Below are 25,901 nucleotides of genomic sequence, written 5' to 3' on the forward strand. Positions count from 1 at the left end.
TGCAGATGTGTTCAGGTTTCGCGTCTGGTCCCCTTTGCCTCTCACACCTCCGTCCAGGACCCTGATCTGACCAAGCAAAGCATCCGCCCCAACATGTGACGGGCAGTGGGTGACGGGCACGCCTCGGCCACCCTCCGGGGCTGGGCCGGGGTTACTGAGACGGGAAAGGTCGTAGTGCCCTGCCCAGAGGACCACACAGCTGCCTGGTTCTCTAAATCGTCCACTTTATTTGAGACTTCACATGCCACAAATGTACATGAAAGTACCAAAATGTAGTTTAAACACAAACTCAGGAGCGGCATCACCAGAAGACACGGTCTGGCATCGAAAGGCAGGTGACACATAGTCAGTCATTTAGCACCTGGTCACACACAAACTGTGGGACCCCCGCGGCTAACCCAGCCCCTTAGGAACTCGCTGGGCTCAACTGTTTCTGGTCAGAGTCACACTCTGATGGGCAGTGGTTGGAGGCATGGCTGGTGCCAGGGCTGTCAATGCCCGAGGCCTGCAAGGCGTCACGTGTTGTGTGCACACCCACCTGTGGGGATGCACCGCCCGCAAGTGAGCACAGCAGGGGCCTCGGCTCCCTGTTAAGGACGTGGCAGGGTCAGCACAGCAGTACCCCTCCCTCCAACCCACTAGCCAGGCCCTGGCCTCAGCTCGGTGACCAAGCATGGCAGGCGAGCAGCCCGTGGTCACTGCGTCCCCAGGTCCACGGGGCCTGGGGGAGCGCCGCAGGGGCCCTGCCCTGTGACTGTCACCAAGCCCCACACCTGAGAGGTTTAGAAAGAGCCTTGGGAGGTGGATCGTTTCGATGACACTGTGGCCTGTGTCAGACCCACAGTTGTTTTGTTTTTAAATGTCTGTGGGTTATTTGTTCATTGCACCCAGTGGACCCGACACTTCTAGTTAGAATCCTGCATCCCCAACGCAAATGGGACTGGTGACCATCAGAGGGGCCCCGGGCCCTCCCTCACAGTCCTGTCCCTTTCCTGGAGCCCAAGTCTGATCAAACCTCTGGATCGTTACTGATTGGTGGGACAGCGAGGTGCTGAGGCCCGCAGGACGCAGTCAGCAAACCCCCTGGGCTCCCTCACCTCACTTTTTAGGCTGAAACCGCTGGAACCCTGCCAACGGCCAGGCTCCCTCACCCAGTAACTTATTTCCTTACAAGGTCTCAGCAAATCTCAAATCCTAAAGGAGCCAATAGCAAGGCAAAGGGCAGAGGGAGGCTGCGCTGCCCCAGCACCATGAGGCCCCGAGGGGCCATCAGGGCAGGGCCTCCGGGCCTGGACTCCAGGGCGTGGGACCATCAGGGCCAATGCACTGGTTCAGACCCCGTGGCCCACTCCTCCTGCCTTTCAGCCCAGGCCTCCTCTCTGTCCCCTCGTGATTAAGGGGGTATGGCCCTGGCGTCCAGCCTGCTGAGCTGCGCCTCCCCAGCCAGGGAGCCCCCTGACCCTCCGAGGCCTGGAGCAGAGGCCCTGGGCCCGCCCCTCCTGCCCTCAGGAGGGCAGCTGAGAGGTGTTGGCCTCCTGGGACTGGGACACTGACAGGTGAAGAGGAGAAAGCCCCAGAGCAGGGAGGGGCGGGTCTCTGTGTCCCTCAGGTTCCAGCTGCCTCGGGAGCGCCTGCAGGCCTGTGGCAGGAGGCGGCCTTGGGGTGAGTCTCCCTTTAACAAAGGCATGAATGCCAGACCCGCCTTCCTCCATCCCTCTCCTCCCACCCCATCGGGCTCTCACTCACACACATACCCTGCACACGAGTGTGCACATATGCAGACACTTGATCATACACAGAGCTGGGGACACATATGCACGCACACGCCATGCACACGTCACTGTGGACTACAGTACAGGTGTACGCAGACACGCACGCACACACGCCGGTGCTGACCAGGCAGCATATGGTCCGCTGCTTAACAGCCCGGCCCTGCCGATCGGGGGCCGTTAGGGTGGGTTCCTCTCCCTCGTCAAATGCTGCAGAATATAAATTGCAATTAACAGCGGTGCCAAAACAGCACTTAGCGAGAATAAGCGCCTTCTCAGCATCTGGCAAGTCCCGCCTCAGGGCAGGGGTGGCGCAGTCTTGCTCCAAGTGAGGCTGGTGCAGGGGACACAGAACACAGGCCCCGGTGCCCCAGCCTCCCCGAGCGGCCCCTCCGGCATCTGTCAGCATAAATGAAGCCACTGGGTAAAAAAAGTGCCTGCTCATGAGACCACCACCCAGGGAGAGCGAGGGGCAGGCACACAGCCGCAGCTCGGGACCCGAGTCCGGGCTCTGGATGAAAGGTCCCAGACGGCCAGGCCACCTGCCTTCCTCCTGAGCTGTGCCCGTTCTTCCTGACCATCCTCGCAGGGTGGCCTCTAGGGCCACCTAAGAGGAATCCCAGAAATTGGGGAGAGGGTGCCCCCCCCAGACCTTCATCTACTGCAGTGGATGAGGCGGCCAGGAAGAGACAGGGCCCGGTGTTGCTCCCGGGCTGGGTCAGGACCCGAAGGTGAGGCTGCAGGCCTGGTGGGGGGCCTGCTGAGGGCAGGCAGAGCCGCCAGAGCTGCTGGGACCGAGGAAGATCCCGGCGGAGGCCTGTGCGCCCCGGGCTGGGCCCACGGGCCTCCTGCAGCCTCCACCCCTGTAAGGCCCCCTGGACCCTCGCCTGGCGGGTGGGGCTGCTGAGCTGTTTGCCCTTTGTGACCCCAGGAAAGGGAATGGGAAGATACCAAGGGGCCAGGTCCCCAGTCCTTTAGCAGCAGGTAAACTGCAGGATGCACAGCACGAAATGGGGGTGACTATCACCATGGAAACAGAGTGGGAAAACAACTGAGCTGAGGGCCAGGATGGGCAGGGCCTTGTGGGCTCTGCACCCCGAGCCCAGAGGGAGAGGGAGGTGGGGTGAGTCAAGCCCAGCTCGGGGGGCCGCCCCGCCCAGCGATGCCCAGTTGGAAGGTCTCGTGGTGGAGAAGGTGGGAGGCCGCACACGGGCAGGCCGGGCGCGTGTGTGGAACAGCCGCATGGAGCTTGTTAGTGCCGAGTACAGCTGGCTGCAGTGGGGTCATCCTCCGGCCTCAACACCCTCGTTTCCTAATGAAGCCACAGCCACCTGTTTCCCCAGAACCACTGGCTCCCGAGGGAACTGCCGCCTGAATGCCGGCCCGCCCAGCACCCTGGCCCCAGGGACCCTGCCCGGCCCCGGCCCTGCCCTGGGTGACGTAATCTGGCTGGAAGCGCACTGGACACTGGCGGGTGAGACGTGTCTTACTGGGCAGGAGCGCCCACACTTGCAGCCCCCAACCTGCGGGCTCCTTGCTGCCCAGCTTACAGGGCCTGAGGGCGGGCTCCCTGGGGTGGGCGTGGCCACCCAGCTCTGGGCCCCAGGCGCCCCCTCCACGTCGGCAGTTGACCAGGAACCTGCGAGCAGAGGGACACTCTTGGGGGTTGAAGTGAGGGGCAGCGCTGGGGACCTGGTCAGAGCCCCAAGAAATCAGGGCGCCGCATTCGTGTCTCAGGTGAAAAATGCCCCAGCCAGGCCTGAGTCACTGGCCGCAGGCTCTTCCCGCCTGTGCTCACAGTCACAGCCCAATCCACTGGCGAGTCCTCCCAGGAACGGGAGCCCGGGCCGGTGGGTGCAGGTGGCGGAGGCTGCCTTCCTCTGTGCCCGCCCCGGGGTCCCGGGTCTGCGGACAGGCGGCGAGCACTATGGTGGCCCAGGCAGAGGCGGAGGCCACACGGCCGCCGAGCAGTCCCGCATCCTCGGCCACGAAAACCACAGGCCGCGCGGGAGACTGGCCGTCCCTTCACCACCACAGGTTGGGCGGCTCCTCGGCCACTCGGCTCTTAAACAAGGTGATCTCGTCCAGGTGCACCATGGGGACGTCCCGGATGACGTCAGTCAGGCCCTCGTGCAGCAGGGGGAAGATGACGACGTTCAGCGCGGGCCGCTCGGCCTGGAAACTGAACCAGAAGCAAGGTGTGAGCAGGGCCGCGAGGCGCCTCGGGAGGCAGCCGCCGTGGGCCATGGGCTCCGTGCATCCACCTGACTCCCCCACTCCCAGGTGATGCTGGAGGAGAGGTCCGAGGGGCGGGGCAGGCAGAGGGAGCCTTGCCTGGGGGAGGTGGTCACGCTGCCATGCGGCACCGCCCTGGGTCAGGCAGAGGAATGGAGGCCCAGAGGCCAGCCTGTGGGAAAGCCCCTGCTTTCCTGGGCAGAGGGAGGCGGGTGTCCCAGGATGGGGAGTGACGCACCTGCAGGGGCTGGAGAGAGGGACAAGGGCCGAACCCCCACCCTGGAGGGGTACCAACTCCCAAGGCAGGTGAGGCAGCAAATCTTCCAGGACAGGAAACAAGGCAGCCGCTGGGAGCCAGCAGCCATCACCTGAACACGTGACAGCAGCTGTCACATCACTCCCTGCGCTGCACCCGGGTCCCCTCCCTGCAGGGGACAGAGTCGAGCGTACCGTGTCCGAGGGGCCTTGGCAGGACGGGCACTGTGCTAAATGCCAGCAGACACTCCGTGTTGCCCTCCGCGTGGCCCGCACAGTGAGAAGTGGGCTTGGGAAAGTGATGCCCAGGCCACAGGCCTCAGCCGGTCCAAGCAGAGTGTCCCCCGGCCCCGTCAGACTGGCCAGAGACAAAACCAAGTGCCCCCTGGAGCTCAAGGAGAAGGGGGGACGCCGTGGACCCCCAGGAGTGAGAAAAGACACCCAGAACCTCAGGTCTCAGGCAGCAAGAGGTGGGACAAGCCACACAAAGGGAACCTGGGCATTTGCCCAACAAGCAAGGCCCCCACCGGTGCCTGCTCCACGGAAGGAGGAACCCGTCCCAGCCCCCACAGGCCCCAGCACTGGGTTAACGACCGTGTAAAGTCGATGCCCGGAAAGACTCATAAAACTTGATGTTTGGGCAATAAAGACGCCGAGGAAGTGCCTCCCAGCCCTGCACACGCTTTTCTGCTCGAGGCAGCGCTGTGTGGCCGTGAACCCGCTGCACGTCCTTGCCTGCAGCCGCCGCGCCCCTGGCCCCACTTGAAAGGGAATATGCTCCGAAGTGGGACCTGGTGCAAAGGCCCTTGCACACACACACACACACACACACACACACCCGGGCTGTGAGAAGCTGTCAGTGTGCTGAAGGGGATGGGATGGATTTCTCAGCAAAAGCCAGGAAGGCAGCGGCTGCAGCCCCTCCTTCAGGCCGGCGGCTCTGGGCCGCAGCTGCCCAGGTGGCCAGAGGCACTCGGGGACTGCGCAGAAGGGCGCTGGGTGGAGGTGTCACCCCCGGATGAAAGACACTTCCCTCCGAAGACTATCCCTTCAGTGCGCACCTGGATGAGCCTGGCCTGGACCAGACCCAGCGAACGCCCAGGCCTCTTCCTGTCCCCACCCAGAGGCGGGCTTTGCAGAGTGAGGCCTAGTCAGTGACCAGACAGCGAGGAAGACGCAAATGCAGAGGAAGAAGTCGCTCACTTCCCAGTGCGGGGCTGGGACTCCCCGGGAGGGAGGCGCGGCTCTGGCCAGGCCGGGCGTGTGCGGGCCATGTGCTCTGTGGACTCTGCTATGTAACTCACGTATGTGTTCAATTGTGCTTTTGCGTGACTCAAATGTCGTGAGGTTTAAGTAAACAGATTCCGTGAGATAAAACAAAACTCATTAAACGCTGGGCTGGTCACTGCGTGGGGACTCGGGACCTGATCCCCGATGGGGCTAATCCCATCTCTAACGGCCTCTGGCCTGGAGTCACCTGGGAGCTGACAGTGCCCCCCCAAGGCCTCCTGGCGCACCCCCAGGCCCAGCCCCGCCCTCGGCTGCTCGGGGCTGTGCCCCCAGGGCTGTCACTTAGGGACCAGAGGCAAAGCCTACAGACCCAGCACGAAGAGGCACAGGGTCTGCCCTCTGATTCTGAAACCAACACCCAGAGCTCGGAGCTCGGCCGCCTGCTCCCACATGGGGCGGGGCATTAAGACGGGACAGAGGAGGGGCAAGAGGAGACCCGGGGAGGTCACCCAGGGGTCATGGTGGACCTGGCAGAAAGGCCGTCCCTCAGGAGAGCCTGAGAGAAGCGCAAGGGCTCTGCGCTGGCAGCTGGAAGGGTCCCTGCCGCAGGCAGCTCCTGCCCGAGGCCCGTCAGCACACGCGGCGTTACGCCGCCCTGAGCACCCAGGGGGCAGACAAGCTCCACCTGAGGAACACTTCTTGGGTTTCTCTGCCTGGGAACTGGAAGCAAAATTAAAGTTGACAGCCTCTTCCCCCAAATAAAGGTCTTATGGAAAAGCCAAAGTAACAGGAAATTTTATGCAAGGCATTCACGCTGTAACAACAAAGCTCAAGAAGCTCTGAGGTGGACGGTGGCCAAGAATCCCACAGCCTGTCCCAGCTGGTTTGGCTCAGTGATTCGAACGTTGGCCCACAGACCAAAGGGTCACAATTTCGGGTCCCAGTCAAGGGCATGTATCTCAGTTGCAGGCTCGATTCCCAGCCCAGGTAAGGGTGTGGGCAGCAACCAATCGGTGTCTCTCTCACATCAATGTTTCTCTCCCTCCCTCTCTCTCTCCTTTCCTCCCTCTCACCTCCTCCCCCGCTTCCACTTGCTCTAAAAATCAATGGAAGCCCTGACCGGTTTGGCTCAGTGGATAGAGCGCCGGCCTGCGGACTAAAGGGTCCCGGGTTCGATTCCGGTCAAGGGCATGTACCTTGGTTGTAGGCACATCCCCAGTGGGGGGTGTGCAGGAGGCAGCTGATCGATGTTTCTCTCTCATCGATGTTTCTAACTCTCTATTCCTCTCCCTTCCTCTCTGTAAAAAAAAATCAATAAAATATATTTTAAAAAAAAAAGAATCCCACAGCCAGCCTTGAACACCCAGAATGCAGCGCGATGCTGCCTGGGGAGGCGGCACCCTCCGTGCTGGGGGCAGGGAAGGGGTGAGAAAAAAGAAAGGTGTTAGGAGAAGTGACAGCCGTCCAGCCTCTTGCTTTTCCTGCTCTCGCTCCGCTCCGCTTGGTGGCCGGCAGGCCGGGAGCAGGCAAGCCTGAAGCTCTGGTTCCCGTGAGCCAGGGCGCCACCTGCTGGCACTCGCAGGACAGCAGCGGGCACCTCCCTGCGCTGCAGCCAAGGCCTCAGGGCAGGGGGCAGGGGCCCAGGCCTAGAAGTGCAGGTGGGCCTGCAGGCCCCCGCAGGATGGGTGCCAAATGGCATTTAGAAAGGTCGTCTGGAGCTTCACTGATTGACACAAAAAACCCACGACGTAGCGTTAAATCAAAAAATGAGACGACGAAAACAGCATGAGAGCCCATCGAGGTCCGCAGGCCCGGGGCCCTCCCCTTGGTGGAACCGCGGAGCCTCCACTTAAAAATAGCTTGACGCACAGTCTACACCTTCAGAAATGTTATCAACACAGAGTTTTACAGCCAGGGAGGGGGAACCTTCGCCAGGGTTTCTCCTGGGCAATTCAGCAGCAAACCGCCAAGACAACAGGCCCAGTGCAGCCGCCGGCCCAGGCCCAGGACCCTGAGAGCAGCTGGGGGACACAGAGCTGGAGGAGGAAGTGCCACCGTCCCGGCCACGCGGAAATGAGGGTGCCCACCCTCAGCCCTCCCCCGGGGGCGCGGGGGCATTTCCTCAGGAGCGGAGACAAGCTCTGCTCCGCAGCTCCTCTCCAGGAAGCACACTCGGCCTCCCGATTGTGGGTGCTCACCGAAGCCCGGCGCAGCTCCGGGGAGGCCGCCTCCCAGGGGAACGGGGCCCTGGTGCAGGCGCAGCAGGTAAGGGCCTCACAGAGGCCTGGGAGGAGACGCAGCCCCTGGGAGGACAGTTGTTTTGTTGCTGTTGTTGTTTAAATATATCTTTACTAGAGGCCGATGCACGGAACTCGTGGGAGAGTAGGCCCTCGCAGACCTGGTTGAAGCCGGTCTTTCTGCTGTTCGGTCTATTTGCATATTACGCTTTTATTATTATAGATTGATTTCAGAGAGGGCGGGGGGGAGATGGAAACGTCAATGATGAGAGAGAATCACTGATCGGCTGCCTCCTGCACGGCCCCCTTACTGGGATTGAGCTGGCAACACGGACATGTGCTGTTGCCCGGAATCGAAGCCGGGACCCTTCAGTCCCCAGGCCGACACTCTGTCCCCTGAGCCAAACCAGCCAGGGCAGGACATTTGTTTTTAAATCTGCCGCCTTTGCCCACAACCATCCCAGTAACCACTGCTACTACCTCTAAACAAAGGCAGAGACGTGAGAAACTCAGAGTTCCAAGTTCTCTGCCCAACTCGCAGAAGCAGGACAGAGGCTCCGGGGCTGGGCGGGGGGGGTGGGGGGGGTGGGAGGGGTGGTGGCGTTTGAGGGGAGAGCCCAGCGTGGGAAGATGAGAAGGCTCTGTGATGGGCACACAGCAGTGGGAATGTGCTGATTACCACTGAGCTGGGCTCTTAAAACAGTTCAAATGCCACATTTTCTTACATACATTTTACCACAGAAAAGAAAAAAAAGGCTCGGCCGGCATGGCTCAGGGGTTAAGCATTGACCAATGAACCAGGAGGTCACGGTTCGACTTCCAGACAGGGCACACGTCCGGACTGCGGGCTCCATCCCCAGTGGGGGATGTGGCGTGCAGGAGGCAGCTGGTCCATGGTTCTCTCTCATCACTGATGTTTCTATCTCTCTCTTCCTCTCTGAAGTCAAACAAAAATGTGTTTTAAAAAGAAGGCATAGCTGTAAGAGGAAGAGCACGACTGTATGGCCTGAGGAGCGGAGCCCGAGATACACTATGAAGTGGGAAAGCAAAGCGCACGGAGAAGCAAAGCAGGTCGGAGAAAGGGCTGCGTGCTCCTCTGTGCACAGCACGGACAGGAGGGTAGAGGAGGCTGCGAGGCTGGAGGCTGCGGCTCTGGGGGAAGACTTCTCCAAGCGCCCCTTTTATTTTTATTCTTATTTTTTTACCAAGCACCCCTTTTAGAGCTGACTCAGAAACACAGACTTCGCACACCAAGAACACGCACACACGTGGGGGGACTGGAAGGCGGAGTGCTCCTGGGGAAGCAGGTCCTGGGGAAGCAGGCCCGACTGCACGCAGGTGAGTGGCGGGACCACGAGGGAGGAGGCAGAGGTGAGGCACCACCTGGGAGAGCAGCGTTCTGACTGGATACCGTGAGGCTAAGACAGAGAGCGGCACAATATTCCCCTCGGGTTTGTCTCTCACGATGCAGTGGGTTAGCGATCCCAAAACTGCCTCTCGCGTCCATGGGCCGGATAAATCAGACACTGTGGACGAGGCCAGGCTGCTGGCGCTGGAGGAGGAGTCACAGGAGGAGGGGCACACTACGAGGGCGCTGTGACGCCGGGCTGGAAGCGGAGCTGTCCGTAGGAGCTCGTTTTCAATGTACACGCACAAGGGTGATACGGAAACAAGCACAGGCGTGTGGTACACCGATCAACCTCCTACTCCGTCCCGGATACTCCGTCCCGGAGAGGAGCAATGAGCACACCTACGGCCCGCCTCTCGGTTCTAAATGCCTCTCCCCACGCAGGACCAGGTTTCCTCCGAGATGGCCGATTCCAGGGCTGGGGCGGGGGAGACACCAGAGGAAAACACCTGACCGTCTGTAGTGACAGAATAAGAAACGGGGAGCAGGGCCTTTCTCACAGCAGAGCTCTCCCGACCACACGCAGAAGGGACGAAGGAAGCAGACCACCACGGGCGGACGCCAAGTGTTCCCTGTGTCAGACCTGCGGGCGCGAGAGCTGGTGGCGCCTGAGGAGAGACGGGCATCGGAGATTCCCCATGTCTCCGCACAGGACGGTTCTTAATGAGAAAGGGAGCAACAGGGCTTCACAGCAGGGACACCCGGCAGCCCCGCCTTCACCAGGCGGCCAAGGCCAACCTAGCAGGACAGGCACGAGGACACCCTGTCCCTGAACTGCTAGAGAGGAGGATGCAGCATCACCGCTGTGCTTTTCTGGCCAACAAACATCAGACAAACCAAACGGATGGGCGTTCCACCAGCGCCCTTCACAAGTGTCAAGATCATGGAAGACAGGGCGGACGGAGGCGACAAGACCGCTGAGCCGAGGGGGCTCTGTGTGGAATCCTGGGACAGGACCAGTGGGGAAACCGAGGCAATGCTGAGCCCGAGGGGGACGGGATGAACGGCGCCGCCCGCCTGTTTGATGGCACCATGGGACACAGGAGGGAAGCTGGGAAGTGAGAACAGGTTGGCCGGGGCTGAGGGAGAGCTTGCCCAGGGAGGAGGCCCTGCTGTGAATGGAAACCAGCCCCTGTTCCCGCCATCACTGCCCGGGGGTTCTAATTCCAGGAAGTGCTTGCGGGCGCTCACTCAGTGAAGCCTGAGAAAACAACAGCAACCAGGACTCCCCGGGACGGGTGCTGGGATGGCGCTGCCGCCAGGCCTCCTGCACCCACAGCCTCCAGCCCCCCACCCCCGCCCACGCCCACTCACCTCCGGAGGAGGGTCTGCTGCAGGCTCTTGCAGGTGGCCAGGGACTCCCCCGTGAACATGTGGCACACGACGACGTGCAGGCAGCGGGCCATGAAGGCCAGCACGGCCTCAGGCTGCAGGGTGCCGCTGCGGGACACCAGGCACAGGCGCTGCAGGGCCGAGCACTGGCTCAGCGCCTGGAAGAACTGCGCGTTGGCGCTGAAGTAGGGCTGCTCCAGCCTGTGGGGGAGAGGGCGTGTGAGTCGGCAGGAGGCCCCCGCAAGCTGCTGTGAGCGGGGCCTCCCAGTCGAGGCCCCCCCAAGCACAGTAGGGACCCAGTCTCCCCAGCAAGCAGCAGACCCTGACACAGGCACAGGCCAGGGTGACACTTCTGGTCCCTCGATGTTCTGAGTGGCCGAGGCCGGCCAAGCAAGTCCAGCCAGCCACCCCCACGAAGGCCAGGCACCGTGCACAGCGCTCGCTGTAAAAACAGCCAGACCTGGGACCGTCTCTCTCTGGGCCACGGCCCTGCCCAAGACCGCCATCTGCACTTACTCGCGGAAGGCCTGCTTCTCAGCATCAGCTGAGGCCAGGCCGGTGCCGTCCGGGACACGCCAGAAAGGCGGCCTGCAGCTGGGCGCTCACTAGGAGAGGAGCTTCGGGATGAGCAGGAAATGCCCACCCCACCCCAGTCCAGGCCAAGTCCCCCGGTGGATGCAGAGAGCGACAGTGAGAGGCTGACCCAACCAGGACGCAGGAAAGCTGGGGGCGCAGTCAACAGGTGCCCCCCAGTCCCCAACCCAAACCCAGGCCTTGCCCTGCAGTCTCCATCGCCCTGACGCCCGGGACACTGGTCACAGGGCGAGGGAAGGGGTTTTAAGTCGGGTCTGTGAGAACAAGGACAGACCCGGTCCCCGGACGCGCCTCCCACAGAAGCTCCTGCAGCGAGAACGTCTATCCAAGTCGCCGTCTGGGAGCCACCAGGCACGAGAATGCCAAGTGAGGATGGGTCTGCGCTGTCATTAATGTAGAACTGCTGACACTGGTGTGGGGGACGCCCGTCCTCCTGGGGGTGCGCCTGTGAAAAGCTGGCGCCCCTCCCGCCCACACTCGGGTGTGCAGGAGGGAGGCCCAGCAGGGCTGCGGGCACAGACAGCAGGGAGAGGACTCCGGGGATGAGTTTCATCCTGGAAAAACCGGGAATTTGGAGTCGGGAGCGGAGAGCAGCGCCACGGAGATGCCAACTCACGCAACAAAGGGTAAGGCGGTGACCTGGGCCCAGGGAGCCCAGAGCACGAGCAAGCATCCTCACGACGGCCGTGAGTTTTCCTCAAGAGAAAGCCCGGACACACTATTTGGTTCTTTGAAACACAAATTTTGAAAAACCCCAAAGGTGAGCATCTCTGCAGAACTGAGAGTGGGAACATGGAGGGGCCCACCTTCCAGAACCGGGACTGCGGGGCCACAGTCACCTGCCGGGTGCCGGACGCAGCCAGCGGGAAGGCCAGCCTGCGCCTCGTCACTAGGTGGCGATGCAGGTCTGCGCCACCCGCCCAAGCCTCGGTTCCCACCTCCTGGGCTACACACCAAGCAGCAGAGCGAGGGAGCGGGCTGGGGACACGCACACTGTAAACTGTGTTCCCGACGAGCCAGCCACCTGCAGACTGTCCCGCCCTGAAGGCAGCACCTGCCACAGGTGCTCAGGAGCAGGATGGAGGGAGGTCCTGCCCACTCCAGCTGTCAGGGCGGGGCTGGCAGAGGAGGTCTGTATTAGGGCAGAGGATGAGGACAAGGTACCATGATTGGCCTTGCCTTGGGGGCCTGTGGCCCTTCTCCCAGCCATGCTCAACCTCCCAACCAGTAAGGCTCTGGCCTCCAACCCCTCTTGGAGGTGGTGAGATCCCCCTGAGGCTCTGTGGCAGACAGGGCTCAGGCCCTAGCCGGTTTGGCTCAGTGGATAGAGCGTCGGCCTGCGGACTGAAAGGTCCCAGGTTCGATTCCGGCCAAGGGCATGTACCTTGGTTGCGGGCACATCCCCAGTAGGAGGTGTGCAGGAGGCAGCTGATCGATGTTTCTAACTCTCTATCCCTCTCCCTTCCTCTCTGTGAAAAATCAAAAAATATATTTTTTTAAAAAAGGGCTCAGGTCTCCCGCCTCATCTGCCCAGCCAGCTCTCAGGCCCCCAGCACTCCCAGGCTCTGGCTCCAAAAGGCTCTCTCACTTCCGCCCAGACACTGCCCAGATTCCAGGTCACAGGCAGCATCGGGTGACTCAGGGTAACGCTCCCCCTCCTCCTAAAGGCAGGGCTCAATCAGTTCCAGGAAAGAGGGTGCCTTCTCTGTCCAACCTGTAGAGCTCACCGCCAAGGTGCGCCCGCACCCAGAGCCGTCCAGGCCCAGCACAATGCCAGCCCCGCACCGCCTCCCCACAGGAGCAGCTCCCTGCCCGGGCCCAGCTGGCACAAAGCTCCAATGCATGGGCCTCACTGGTGGGGACAGCGGTGGCAGCGGCCTGGGATCCTGGGAGCTGCCACCACAGGAACGCCCGCTGGGAAGCGTAGGACCAGCCTGTGCCGAGCTGGAACACCACCTCCTTCCCTCCTTCCTGCGTCCTGCCCTCCTGCCTGCACAGCGGCACCACCTGCTCCTCTCACTCAGCCTCCCACAGGCAGGGAGCCAGGGGAACGGGGCCACTTGGCGCGGTTAGGAAGAACCAGGGTTTGTTCTGAACAGGCAGTACCGCGATCAGACGTGGCTCTCAGCGGCCGGCGCACAGAGAGGCCATTATGAGCGGAGGTCAGGTTCTCAGGCGGCCCACAAAACCGTCCGCCCGAGCCCCGCGGCCTCCCAGCCACATAACTCACGCCGCGCGCACGCCCTGCTCCTGGGGAAGACCTCGGCCACAAGGACACATCCCAGGCCCCGAAGCCACTCGCTGACCACATGTGCTGCGTTACCCTGCTCCCTGCTCAACGGTTCAGGAGGCAGGAAACGCTCGCTCCCAACTGCCCACAGAGCAGCTGTGTCACCGGGCAAGTTCATTAACCCCCTCGGCCTCACTCTCCTCATCTGCAAAATGCGTCAACAGCCCTGGCTGGGTGGCTCAGTCAGTTGAAGCATCGTCCTGACCGAAAGGTTGTGGGTTCGATCCCAAGCCAGGGCACACACCTAGGTTGCAGGTTCGATCCCCAGTTGGGGTGTGTATGGGAGGCAACCAATTGATGTTTCTTTCACATCGATGTTTCTCTCTAAAAACCAATCAAAGAAAAAAACATCTTTGCGTGAAAATTAACAAAATAAATTTTTTTAAAGGACCAATAATGTCCACCCCCCGTGGGGCTGTTAAGCGGGGTCCATGCCTGTATGCACAGGAGAAGCACCAATTCCACCCACCAGCAGCTGCCGCTGCCATCTCTTCCCCAGCTTCTGGCACACCTGCCTCTCACCTGCCCCTCCCTCCCACAGCCCTGCTTGGTCGCCTGTGCGGATTCTCCTCCTCCTTCTCCTCCTCCTGACAATTTTCTTCCCTTCAAGTCCTCTGACTTTTTAAACTATGTGAACGCGCCCTAGCTGGTTTGGCTCAGTGGATAGAGCGTCTGCCTGCGGACTGAAGGGTCCCAGGTTCGATTCTGGTCAGGGCACAGGCCTGGGTTGTGGGCTTGATCCCCAGTAGGGGGCGTGCAGGAGGCAGCCGATCAGTGATTCTATCATTGATGTTTCTATCTCTCTCTCCCTTTCCCTTCCTCTCTGACATCGATAAAAATATATATCTATTAAAAAAGTAAAATAAACTATGTGCACGCATCACTTTTCTTTCACTGGTTTTTCTCGAAGTCTCCCTGATGATGACCACATGGTTTGACCGTAGTACAGTTAGAAACGGAGTAAGGTTTATGGCTTGGCAATAAAGTAAAAAATAAAAAAGGCAAAAGCAACAGGCCCAGAGGCCAGGAACACTGGTTCGGAGCTCAGTACATTAGAACTCAGATGCTCACCGGGCCCCCAACGAAGGAACCTTCCACTCCTGATCACAAGGCTCCTGGGACTAACAGGGGAGCGACTGCGAAGTGTATTCTGGATCCATTTGCAGCTTCAAGCTACACACACCCTCTGACCACACTCAGGACTCCCTTCGCAGGGCCAGCGATGGGACAGCCGAGGCGCAGGGAGGGGCCGATGGGAGGAGGCACTGAATAGAGATGAGCCAACAAGGGAAGAGAGGGAGCTGGTTCCTGGTGGCTGCTGGGAGGGCTGGGCCAGAGGGCAGGCCGCACCCCTCAGAAGTTGGAAAGCCAGGCCTGTCCTGGAAGGGGCGGGGAAGGGGGCCGACTGCTGTGGCCAGAACCCCTTCTCCGCCCCTGGCAGGCAGGGGGCCCCACTCCAACCTGGCAGGAGAGGGCCCACCCCAGAGAAATTACACAAGAGGCCCCGAGTCGGGCCCTGGAATGGGGCGGCAGGTCGCACGTTCTCAACATCGCATCCGTCGCCTCCCAGCAAGCTCTGAAGGTGGCTGGAGCCTCCCCAGGGCCCAGCACCAGGGGGAGCTCAGGGCTGCAGGGCACGCAGCTGGACGCTTAACACACCAGCCTCACCGTCTGCACTACGTCAACCTGCACTCAGCTTTCTGAGCCGGGGCTCTGAGGAAGCACCGCGGCTCCCAGAGCAGTGCAGCTGGTGCGCAGGCAGCAGGAATGACCGCCCCTCGCGGGCGTGGGCTCTCGGGTACTCAGGCTGAGCACGAAGCTGCAAATCCACGGCCTGCTGATCCAGGAAAGGCCAGGCCCACGTGCCTGCTCTGCCCCCTGGAGGGCCAGGTGCTGCCTGCTGGCACGGAGGGAGCGGCGGGGGTGGGCGACTGCAGCCTGCTGAGCTCTGGAAGCTCCAGAGCAAGTCTGGCTCCTTTCCTCTCAGGGGAAACCTCCTGAGGGGCGAGAGGAGGTCTGCAAAGGATACCCTTGTCTCCATTTTCTGTAACTCAGGGGCCAAGGTCAAGCTCTGGAGCTAGACTGACCCAGGTATACTGTCAACCTCAGCTCCTCCCTCGAGCCGCTGCCTCATCAGTGAAATGGGCCGATGTGGGGAGGGAGTCAGCCAGTGCCTGCGAGCCCTCAGCAGAGTGAGCACTGACTACGTGGGAACAACATACATGTCAGGGCCCCCTGCTACAGCCTGAGAGACCACCTAGCTGATCTGAGGCCCCCGCCACCTCCTCCCCACCCACAGCCCTCGGCAGCGGAGCCGGGGTGGCAGTGGAGCGGGGGTGGCAGCGGAGCGGGGGTGGCAGCGGAGCTGGTGTCTGCTGCCAGCACATTCTGGGTAATGATACCATTTTTCAAGATCAGATCTGTCCAGGTTTTCAAATATGTCTCAGGTAACAACGGCTTACCCCTTCAATGCTGAGCCCTCTCCAGAACACCCTTCAGTCCACGGCACGATCCAGAGGGATCCACGTGGTGCCATGGTAAGAGCCTGAGGTGGGTTCTCTGAGGCTGTGGTTCTACCTCCTCTCACCTTCACCACCGCGGCTCTGCTGCCACCCGGCTCCGCTGCCGAGAGCTGTGGGTGGGGAGGAGGTGGCGGGGGGTCTCAGATCAGCTAGGTGGTCTCTCAGAGGCTGTAGCAGGGGGCCCTGACATGTGTGTCGTTGTCCCCATGCAGTCAGTGCTCACTTTGCTGAGGGCCAGAGCTGAGGGCTCACAGGCACTGGCTGACTTCCTCCCCACATCGTCCCATATCACTGACGAGGCAGGGTGGCAGAGGGAGGAGCTGAGATTGATCGGCCCTGCCATTCTGCCCTGGAGGGGACCACCGTCACCTCTCAGTAGTGGGCAGCCCCCCCTTCTGAGCCCACCTGTCTACCTCCCCCACCTCGCCCCTGCAGTCCAGGTGGGATGCAGTGGGACCCTTCCAAACTGTGCTGGCTGAGCATGCACAGAGCAGCGCCCACGGTGCACTCAGACAGCCGCAGGCACGAGGACGAGGATGAGGCGGGAGCTCCAGCACCACCGCCGCCTCACACCTGCCCCGCCCACGCACACAGCTCTCCCGCACCTCTCACCGCCCTGAGTCCCGTCCCGGCACACAGTACCTGCCCAAGCCCCCACCCAAGACTCAGCTCCTGGCGGGCATGCAGCTGGTTCATCTGGGCAGGCACACAGTAGGTACGCAACCGCTTGCCAATTCAAGGCCCTCTGCCACCCTCCAGGCCTCCAGAGGGCAGCCGCGGCTACGGAGGGCTGCGCCCCTCACCTGAGGTCCTTCAGCCGCTTGCAGTGCTTGAGCATGTCGGACAGGGCGGACATGTACACCACCTTCCCCATCATGCCCAGGTTGGCCAGCGAGAGGGACTGGAGCTGCTGGCACTGCAGGCCGATGCTGACCAGCCCGGAGCCCGTGAGAATGCTGGGCAGCTGGGCCAGCGTCAGGTGCCTCAGGAAGGCCAGCTGGCCGATGGCAGCCACCTCTGCGTCCCCCACGCTCTGCGCCCGGCTGCAGGGCGGGAGGGAGTTGCGGATGGCGGGCTCGTTGCGGGGCATGGCGGAGGAGAAGTTGGACCCAATCAGCTCGAGGCGCTCCAGGAAGGGCAGGCTCTTCAGCAGAGACCAGAACACAGAGGAAGGCTGGGGGCCCGCCTGCCCCGAGAAGGGGCTGGGACACGCCTGCACGCCGATGCGCACCTTCTTGCCGAAGCCGCAGGGCACAGCGTGCATGGCGGGCTGGGCGGGCTTGCGGTCGGCCCGTGGCGCCGAGTCGGCCACAGAGCAGACGGGCAGGGACAGGGAGCGCAGGTGGCACAGCCGGGCCAGCAGCTGGCACAGGTGCCGGCCTGGGCCCTCGGAGCTGTGGTGGTGGGCAGCCGACAGGTTGAGGTGGCGCAGGTTGCAGCAGGCCGCCACCAGCGTCTCCAGGATGCCGCTGTCGATGTCGTCCTCCGCCCGGCGCAGCAGGGAGTCGGGAGACAGGCAGTGGGCGCAGCCGCTGAGGTTCAGGCCGGCCAGGCTGCGCAGGTCCTTGCCCCCGTTGAGGATGTGCTGGATCAGGTGGCTGCCCGACAGCGTGCACCGGCTGAAGCTGAAGTAGAAGGGGTTGCTGAACTTCATGTGCTGGAGCAGGGCCGAGCCGTTGAGCCAGGACTTGGGCAGCTGCAGGGCGTCCAGCACAACGTTGCGGGCCATGGAGTCCAGGAGGTTCCTGGTGGCCCCGCTCTCGGCAAAGCTGCCCGGCACGGAGATGAGGAAGGCGTGCAGGTTCTCGGGGGTGCGGTCGCTGAGCACGGCCAGGTAGAGCCGCACCACCTCCTGGTTAATGTAGCCGGGCGCCAGGCGGGCGTAGAAGACGCGCAGGTTCTGGTAGTGCGGCACGTTGCTCTGGCCCACAAAGAGCTGGCCTGACAGGATGGCGCCCTCGCGCGTGCGGTCCAGGATCTCGAAGTAGAGCAGCAGCTTCTCGAGGCTGGTGCAGCAGGGCACCACGCCGTACGAGGGCGTGAACAGCGTCTGCCTGAGCTCCCGCACGCGGCTCAGCGTGGCCTTGCACTCGCTGCTCAGCTGGCCGGCGTCAAAGCCGGGGCTCACGTCGATGGCCAGGGAGCGCAGGTGCTGCAGGGCTGACAGCATCTTGGAGAGGCGCAGGGAGGTGAGGTGGCAGCCCGACAGGTTCACCTTCACCAGGCTGCGGCAGCGGGCCACGTGCTCGATGGTGGAGCCCGACAGCCAGTAGCAGCCAGCCATGTTGAGCTGCTGGATCTCCCGGCCGATCTCCTTCAGGAGCTGCTTCACCTGGTCCTCGCGGGCCTGCAGGACAGGGCGGGTGGGGACGGGGAGAGGCTGAAGGCACCAGGTGTCTCCCTCACCTCACCGCTGAGGGCAGCCTCGCCCCCGGAACGTCAGGCACAGGAGGACCTGCAGAGGCCCTGCCCCCGGCTGAGAAGGGACACGCCGGGGAGCGCTGGTGCCCTTTCCCCCACACACTCACCTTCAGCCAAGTCAAGCCCCAGCTGGTGGGAATGGACATGGTGCAGCCCTTACCGCTGTGGGAACCTTTGGTGGTTCTGCAAAAAGCGTAACAGAGTCCCCATGGGCCACCCCCAAGTCCCAGTCAGTCCCTCTCCCGGATGCACATCCACGGGACTGGACACTGCGACTCAGGCAGGTACTTTCACACCCACGTTCACAGCTGCGTGACCCGCGATGGCCAAAAGGGGAAGCACCCACGTGCCCATCCCCGGATGAAGATGAACAAAACGGGTCCATCTATACAACGGAATAGCATCCAGCCACGGCAAGGAATGAAGTTCTGCTACAACATGATGAACCTGGGGAACATTATGCTCAGTGAAAGCAGCCAGTCACAAAGGACCCCATTAGGGGTCTACCTACATGAAACATCTGAAGAGCCAAAATGACAAACAGAAAGTAGGACAGGGGTCACCAGAGGCTGGGGAAGGGGGGCAGTTATTGCCAACGGCTCCCCAGTCCCGCTTGGGGCGAGGAGAGGTTTGGAAAGGCTACACAGCACCGTGCATTGCTCAGCTCCACGGAATGTGCACGTAAGCGGGTGAGGCAGTACACTGTGTTATGTGGCACTCTTCCTCGCACAGTGGAACCACGCCCTGGAAGCTGGCCCTGCGGTGGCTTTCCTTCCATCACATGCATTTTCACACCCTAGAAGTCCGGCCCGCCTGCTCGGATGAGTCGCAACATGTCCAGACGGGCCCAGTGGCCAGTCAGCGACAGATGGACATGCGTCTGTTGCAACCGAGGCCTTGGGACAATACTGCACCGGGCACCCGTATGCGTCACCCTCAGGCATCTGACCGCTTCTCTGAGGTCAGCATCCCACGTGGAACCTTGCAGGTGGAGGACATGCACGTTAAACCTGCAGACACGCTGAGGGGCACGGCCCCCTGCAGGAAGCGCCCTCTTGGGCAGGAAGCCAGACCTGAATCCGAGCAGGAGTCCATGCAGCCTCCCGGCCCCACAGGGAGGCCCCGCCTGCTCTGCACAAAGAGCCACAGCCCTGGAGCGGCTCCTTCGAGCTTTCAGGCGCCACTCCCTCCCCAGTAAACAGTAAACAGCGAGGAGCCTTCCCCAGTCTCCTGCGATTTGAGCTACGGTCAAGGCCTCAGTTTATTTTTATCTTTAAGATCGTTTATCAACTGATTTTCAACAAAGACTGCAAGGCCATGCATGAGGATAGGCTAACCACATGCCAAAAAGTGAGCCTCAACCCCTACCTCACACCGCAGAGAAGGATGAACACAACATGGACCACAGGCTTACCCGTGAGAGCTAAAGCGACCATGAGGCTTCCATCGAACAACACAGGAGAGGGCTGGGACAACTGGGCGCCACATGCATGAGCATGAACCAGGGCCATCTCACACCAAACACAAAAACAACTCCAAATGGATTAAAGCCTTGAATGTAAAACCTGAAACCATACAAGTCCTAGAAGAAAACATAGGCTGTAAGTGCCTTGACAGCATCTTGGCGATGATTTTTTGAATCTGACACAAAAAGCAACAAAAGCAAAAATAAACCAGCGGGACTACACCCAGCCAAAAAGCTCCTGCACAGCAAAGGAAGCCCGCAACAGAATGAGAGACAGCTCACCGAGAGGGAGAGAATATCTGCAAATCATATGTATAAGGATTAATATCTAAAACATATAAGGAACCCATGGCAAATAAAACAAACAATCCAGGTAAAAAATGGGCAGAAAATATGAATAGACATTTTCCCCAAGAAGATATACAATGGCCGTGCTGGTGTGGCTCAGTGGTTGGGTGTTGAGCTATAAACCAGGAGGTCACGGTTTGATTCCCGGTGAGGACATATGCCTGGGTTGTGGGCTGGATCCCCACTGTGGGGCGTGCAGGAGGCAACGGACCAATGATTCTCACTCATCATTGATGTATCCATCCCTCTCTCCCTCTCCCTTCCTCTCTGAAATCAATAAAAACATATTTTTTAAAAATATATTTTATTGATTTTCCACAGAGAGGAAGGGAGAGGGACAGAGAGTCAGAAACATCGATGACAGAGAAACATCGATCAGCTGCCTCCTGCACACCCCCCACTGGGGATGTGCCCGCAGCCAAGGTACATGCCCTTGACCGGAATCGAACCTGGGACCCTTCAGTCCGCAGGCCAACGCTCTATCCACTGAGCCAAACCGGTCAGGGCAAACATATATATTTTTTAAAGATGATGACAACAAAGGAGAGAATCTCGTGACCTCAGGTTACACAAAGATTTCTTCAACAGAATATAACAGGCATGAATTAAAAAATTCAACAAATTGGATTTCACCAAAATTAAAAACGTACACTCTCCAAATGTCACTGTTAAGAAAATAAAGTGGCAAGCCACAAACTATGAGAGAAAATATTCGTAATATGTGTATCGGACAAAGGATTTGTATCCAAAATATATACAGACTCTTGTAACTCACAAAGAGAAAGAGAGACAATAAATGGGCAACAGCCTTGCACAGTCATTCCAGAAAGACATACAAATGGCCCACACAGCTAATGTGCAAGTGCAAAGCACAAGCTCAAGTCCCATCCTAGAATGGCTAAAACTGAAAACACAGACAACACCAAGTGCTGACGAGCATGAGGCGCAACCACACGGTGGGTCCCCCGCTGGTGGGTGTCCATGGTGCTCCCTGCACCCCTCAGAGCCGATGTGTGACTTCACAGGAAAGTTCCCACTGATCCTGGGAGTCAGCTGCAACGTGAGGCTTCCTCCCAGCCGAGGCCGCCCACAGCAATGCCCCACACCGCACCCTTCTCCCCGGCGCACACTCTGCTCCTTCAGGCCCCAGCTTTTGTCACATAAGCATCTTGGAGGCTGTCCCGTGAGAACTCGGACGCCTGCCTCCTGTCATGAGCTGCAGGTGCCCCTCCTCAGATGGGCGTTTGTTTTGGTTGCTCCCTACCTCCTGCCCCCAAGAGCCAGCACCCTGCACCTGCGCCTCACCTCGTAGTCCTTCTCCAGCAGCACCGTGTGGGTGAGGCTCTTGTCCAGGCACAGCTCGGCCAGCTTCCGGCACGTGTGCCGCACGTTCACCACCAAGTCTGTGCTGGGGACGTGGCTCAGGATGTGCAGCAGGATCTCGTCGGAGAAGCCCAGCAGGTGGGCACTGCCCGCCATCGCAGCGACCCCGGGGGTCGAGTCGCCATCACTGGAGAGGTCCTGCAAATAAGAGGCACCAAATCCCCATGGCATCCCGTTGGGCAACCCTCAGCCCAGCCTCCCAGCCAGGGAGAGAAGCCAAGAGAAGCCCGCCCTGTCCGTGGGAAAGAAGGTGCTTTTACCAGAAACCTAACTGCAGAGCAAGAACCCACGACAGCCTAGCCAGCGTGGCTCCGTGGTTGAGCATCAACCTATGAACCAGGAGGTCACGGTTCGATTCCCGGTCAGAGCACATGCCTGGGTTGCAGGCTTGATCCCCAGTGGGGTGTGTGCTGGAGGCAGCCGATCAATGATTCTCTCACATCATTGATGTATGTTTCTCTCTCTCTCTCTCTCTCTCTCGCCCTCTCCCTTCCTCTCTGAAATCAATAAAAATATATTTAAAAAGAAAAGAAAAAACTGGGGGAATAGTGGGTCTTCACCTCACTGGGCTGCCGTGAGGGTAAACGAGTCAATGCATACAATCCGCAGAGCCGTGCGGATGGTAACTCTTTGCAGTTTCATCATTAAGGCAAATAAAACGAGAGGGACAGCCATGGAGAATGAGACTCTAAGTCCGCACAAACAAACAGCATTGACCAGACTGGCAATATTGTTCCATGTTCAGATTAGTGATAAATCACAGGGACTGGTTTATCTGCATCTCGTGCATCTGGTTAGAAGCGTGGTGGTGCGTCCAACCAGCTGTGCACACGCTCCCTTGCACTTCCGTGATCTGCACGGCTCTCCTCCTGAAGGGGCCTTCCTTCCGTCCCACTGCCAATGCCTTTTCATGTGCACAACCAAGGGAGGGCTCGACCGAGGTCAGTCCTCACGAAGTCCCCAAATCAAGGCCAAAGGAAGTCGGATGCTCTAACAGGAGCCCACGGGGGAGGGAATCCGTGCCTCCCAACACCTGCCCAAACAGACCCTCCTGCCTCCAAAACGCCTGAGGGGCGCCTCTCTGCCCACTCCCAGGAGAGTACCCAGGATCCTCTCCGCTGCCTTTTCCAGCGAGTCTCCCTACGGCCCCTCCTCCAGCTGCCTTTTCTGCACATGTTTTCGTGGATGGAAGCGCTGAGGCTTGGAAAGCCCTGCTGCTGCCATGGCAACTGTGAAGTCTGCGGAGGAAGAACCTGTCTGCAGCCCATGACAGGCATCATGGGGTCCCACCCTGTCCGACGAGCCCTACCCCCGCCAAGGCCCCACCGGGCCAGGAACAGGTTCAAGGAACACTCCCCACCTGCTCCACAGCTCGGCCTTCCCGCGCCCTTTCCTCATGAGGCCGGCAGTCAGACGGGACTGCTCTGTCCCCCTGACTGCCCTCACTCCCAGCTTCCTAACCCCACGGTTACATGGGCAGGAGGCAGCCACCAGACCCAAGACCACGGCTATCCTGGGTTGCTGTATTCTGGGTCCAATGTTTTGGACCACAGTGAGTTTCCTTAGAAATTTCCCAGACCGAACCACCTCTTAAAAATCAGGTTCCCAGCCCCCACTAGCTCCAGGGACTCCATCTCCAAGGACAGTCCTGAGCAGGCAAGCTTGGCAAACAGGCCTCGGGCACCGAGCGGGTTACCCCTCCTGACCCCCCACCTGCAGATTTACCAAAGGAAGAATGTCAGCGGAGAGTGACAAGACATAGGGCAAAACACTTCACAGAACACCCAATCATACCATTTCCAGTTACACTACTAATTCTAAACTTTCTTAAAACCACCTAGAAATTACATTAAAAAAAAAAGCCAGGAACTAAGTTCGGCCCCCTCCGTCCAGTCTCAGCGCATCCCCAGGATGGCTGTTTCCCTGTGCTGTGCCCTGACGCTGGGCGGGCCTGGAGGAGTAGCTGGCCCGCACAGGCAGCAGGTCATTTCATTCCCTGGGACTCAGAACTTCAGCTCAAATGCCCCCTCCCACTCCTGGCTTCACCAGATCCCCTCCTCCCCCCCAGACCCTAGTCTCGTCAGATGAACTCTAATGGTTTGCTTGCTCACCTATCTCCTCACGAGGCAGGAATGCATCGTTTTTTAACACCCAAGAGAAAGAGGCCCTGAACCAGGCGAGATAAGGAACCACCTGCCTCAGAATCATTTGAAGCAAAACTCTACTCCTCCGAACCTGTGGGGGGGACCCTGGGCATCCGAGCTCTAGAACCAGCAGTGACTTTCAAAGTCAGAACAGCCCACTCTGCAATCAGATAGTGAGGACGGTTGCACAACTTCGTGAATATATTTTTTAAGACCACTGAATTGTAGCCCTACCCACTTGGCTCAGGGGACAGGGCGTCAGTCTGCAGACCCAAAGGTCCTGGGTTCGTTTCCGGTCAAGGGCACGTATCTCAGTTGCTGGGTCCCGTGCGCTGCGCCCCCCCCCCCCCCCCCCCCCCGCGTCGGTCGGGGCGCGTGCAGGAGGCAACCAGCAACCAAAGTGTTTCTCTCACATCGATGTTTCTCTCTGTCTTTCCCTCGCTCTTCCACTCTCTCTAAAAATCAATGGGAAAATATCCTCTGGTGAGGATTAAAATAATAAAATGAAATCACTGAATTGTACACTTTAAAGGTATGCGTTCTGCGCAGCTGGTGTGGCTCATGGTTGAGCGTGGACCCATGAACCAAGAGGCCGCCTGCTCAAGTCCCACTCAGGGCACAGGCTGGCAGTGCAAGCTTGATCCCCAGCAGGAGGCATGTGGAGGCAGCCAACTGACGTTTCTCTCTCATCAATGATGTTTCTCTCTCTCTCTAAAATCAATAAAAACATATTTTTAACTGTGAATTTTATAGTATGTGACCTATATCTCCATAAATAAATAAAAAATTAGCTGAAACCGGTTTGGCTCAGTGGATAGAGCGTCGGCCTGCGGACTGAAAGGTCCCAGGTTCGATTCCGGTCAAGGGCATGTACCTGGGTTGCGGGCACATCCCCAGTGGGAGATGTGCAGGAGGCAGCTGGTCGATGTTTCTCTCTCATCGATGTTTCTAACTCTCTATCTTTCTCCCTTCCTCTCTGTAAAAAATCAATAAAACATATTTAAAAAAAAAAAAAATTAGACCACCTGAGAGAGGGGGACCTGATCTCCACATCCAGGCTGGAACGAACCTCCTTTCTCAACCCAAGACACGCCCACAATGCAACAAGGAGGCCTCACCTGCCAGGTTCCCAAAATGTGCCTCAAGGAACAGGGGGCCTCTGCGCCAGGACCCCCCTAAGACCAAGGTACCAGACACGAGGCACCTCCCACCCCACCCCCCATCCAACCTCCGCCTCAAGCACACACAATGCACCAGCATCAGTTAGCACAGCCGGGCGCCCCGGGCTCCTCCTCAGGAAGCTGCCATGCTCCTGCCCTCCGAGCCCCCACGCCCTCCCCCTCCTGAGCCAAACTCACTGCCAAGTTAGAGGAGCTGTGAGCTACTCCCAACCATCTCCCCCACAACGTACTCAAGCCCATCCGCTCCAGTTCCCCAGCCCCAGGGGCGCCCCTAAGCAGGAAGAAGACAAACAGGGGTACCCATAAAGGTAGTGGGGGGTAACGAAGGGGAAGACACTGGTCAGAGGAGGCAGCTTGCAATACTTTACAGGGAGCCGGTGGGATTCTCCATTGGACTCGGATTTGTGGAGCGTTGGGGAAGGAATTCGGGGTGACTCCTAAGTCCCCCAGATGAAATGGCTTTTCCTTTACCACCCCCCACCTCCTCTCCCCCCCCCCCGCACACACACACATCACACAACAAGCAGGCTCAGACTGTGCATTCAGAGGCAGAGGATGGGCTGCGAGGCGGTTGGGGAGGGAGGGCCTCTTGGAGGCCTGGACACGGGGCGGAGAGGCGGGAAGACCTCGGGGGACGGGCCTGCCGGGCTGGGAAGGGCGAGGAAACCCGCACGAGGAGAGAACTGCTGTCTTGGTGGATCGGGGCGAAGGCCTGGGGGGCGGGATGGGCAAGGCCGGGGTCGGGACGGAGGAGAAGGGGCGAGGCTGAGTTCAGGGTCGCGACAGGAAGGACCAAGCCCGACCGACGCCAGGGTCGGGGCGGAAAGGACCGGCCGGGACCGGGGCCGGGGTCGGGACGGAAAGGACGGAGCGGAAGAGGGGCGGGAGGGGACACCGACGGGCGAGGCCGCCGTACCTCTCCGGAGCTGGCCATGCCGAGGGGGCCCGAGCCGCGCCCGCCGCAGCCGCAGCCGCAGGGCCTCCCGCCGGGGCGACCGGGGACGCTCAAAGCCGGCGCGTCCGCGGCTCCACAGAGACCCCGGCCGGGGGGCGGGGCCTCGCTCACTTCCGGCGCCCTGGACACGCA

At 60.1% G+C, this 25,901-nt stretch overlaps 1 protein-coding gene across 3 annotated transcripts; it reads right to left on the minus strand.

Annotated features, from left to right (window-relative positions):
- Positions 1 to 204: 204 nt before the first annotated feature.
- Positions 205 to 25,831, minus strand: FBXL18 (F-box and leucine rich repeat protein 18). Of its 3 annotated transcripts, XM_070414304.1 has the most exons (5): positions 25,731 to 25,831; positions 21,412 to 21,627; positions 16,676 to 18,219; positions 10,449 to 10,667; positions 205 to 3,951 (listed from the first exon to the last, which is right to left on the minus strand). In XM_070414304.1, exons 1-5 carry the CDS (start codon positions 25,746 to 25,748, stop codon positions 3,795 to 3,797), a joined length of 2,154 nt encoding a protein of 717 aa, XP_070270405.1. In that variant the 5' UTR covers positions 25,749 to 25,831; the 3' UTR covers positions 205 to 3,794. The 3 variants fall into 3 exon arrangements, with proteins under 3 accessions (XP_070270405.1, XP_070270407.1, XP_070270406.1); XM_070414306.1 differs by lacking the exon at positions 10,449 to 10,667; XM_070414305.1 differs by lacking the exons at positions 21,412 to 21,627; positions 25,731 to 25,831 and adding an exon at positions 18,401 to 18,495.
- Positions 25,832 to 25,901: the final 70 nt, after the last annotated feature.

The sequence above is a fragment of the Myotis yumanensis genome, unplaced genomic scaffold, assembly GCF_028538775.1.
Source record: "Myotis yumanensis isolate MYYU_CA2020_CCGP unplaced genomic scaffold, mMyoYum1.0.hap1 SCAF_5, whole genome shotgun sequence".
NCBI lineage: Eukaryota > Metazoa > Chordata > Mammalia > Chiroptera > Vespertilionidae > Myotis > Myotis yumanensis.

What these genes read in the sequence shown, in the direction of transcription:
- FBXL18 (XM_070414304.1), bottom strand. An exon ending in TGCTGGAGAAGGACTACGAG is followed by an intron (nt 18,220 to 21,411) that starts GTGAGGCGCAGG and finishes CCTGTCCTGCAG; the next exon opens with GCCCGCGAGGACCAGGTGAA. An exon ending in CAGCAGACCCTCCTCCGGAG is followed by an intron (nt 3,952 to 10,448) that starts GTGAGTGGGCGT and finishes CTTCTGGTTCAG; the next exon opens with TTTCCAGGCCGAGCGGCCCG.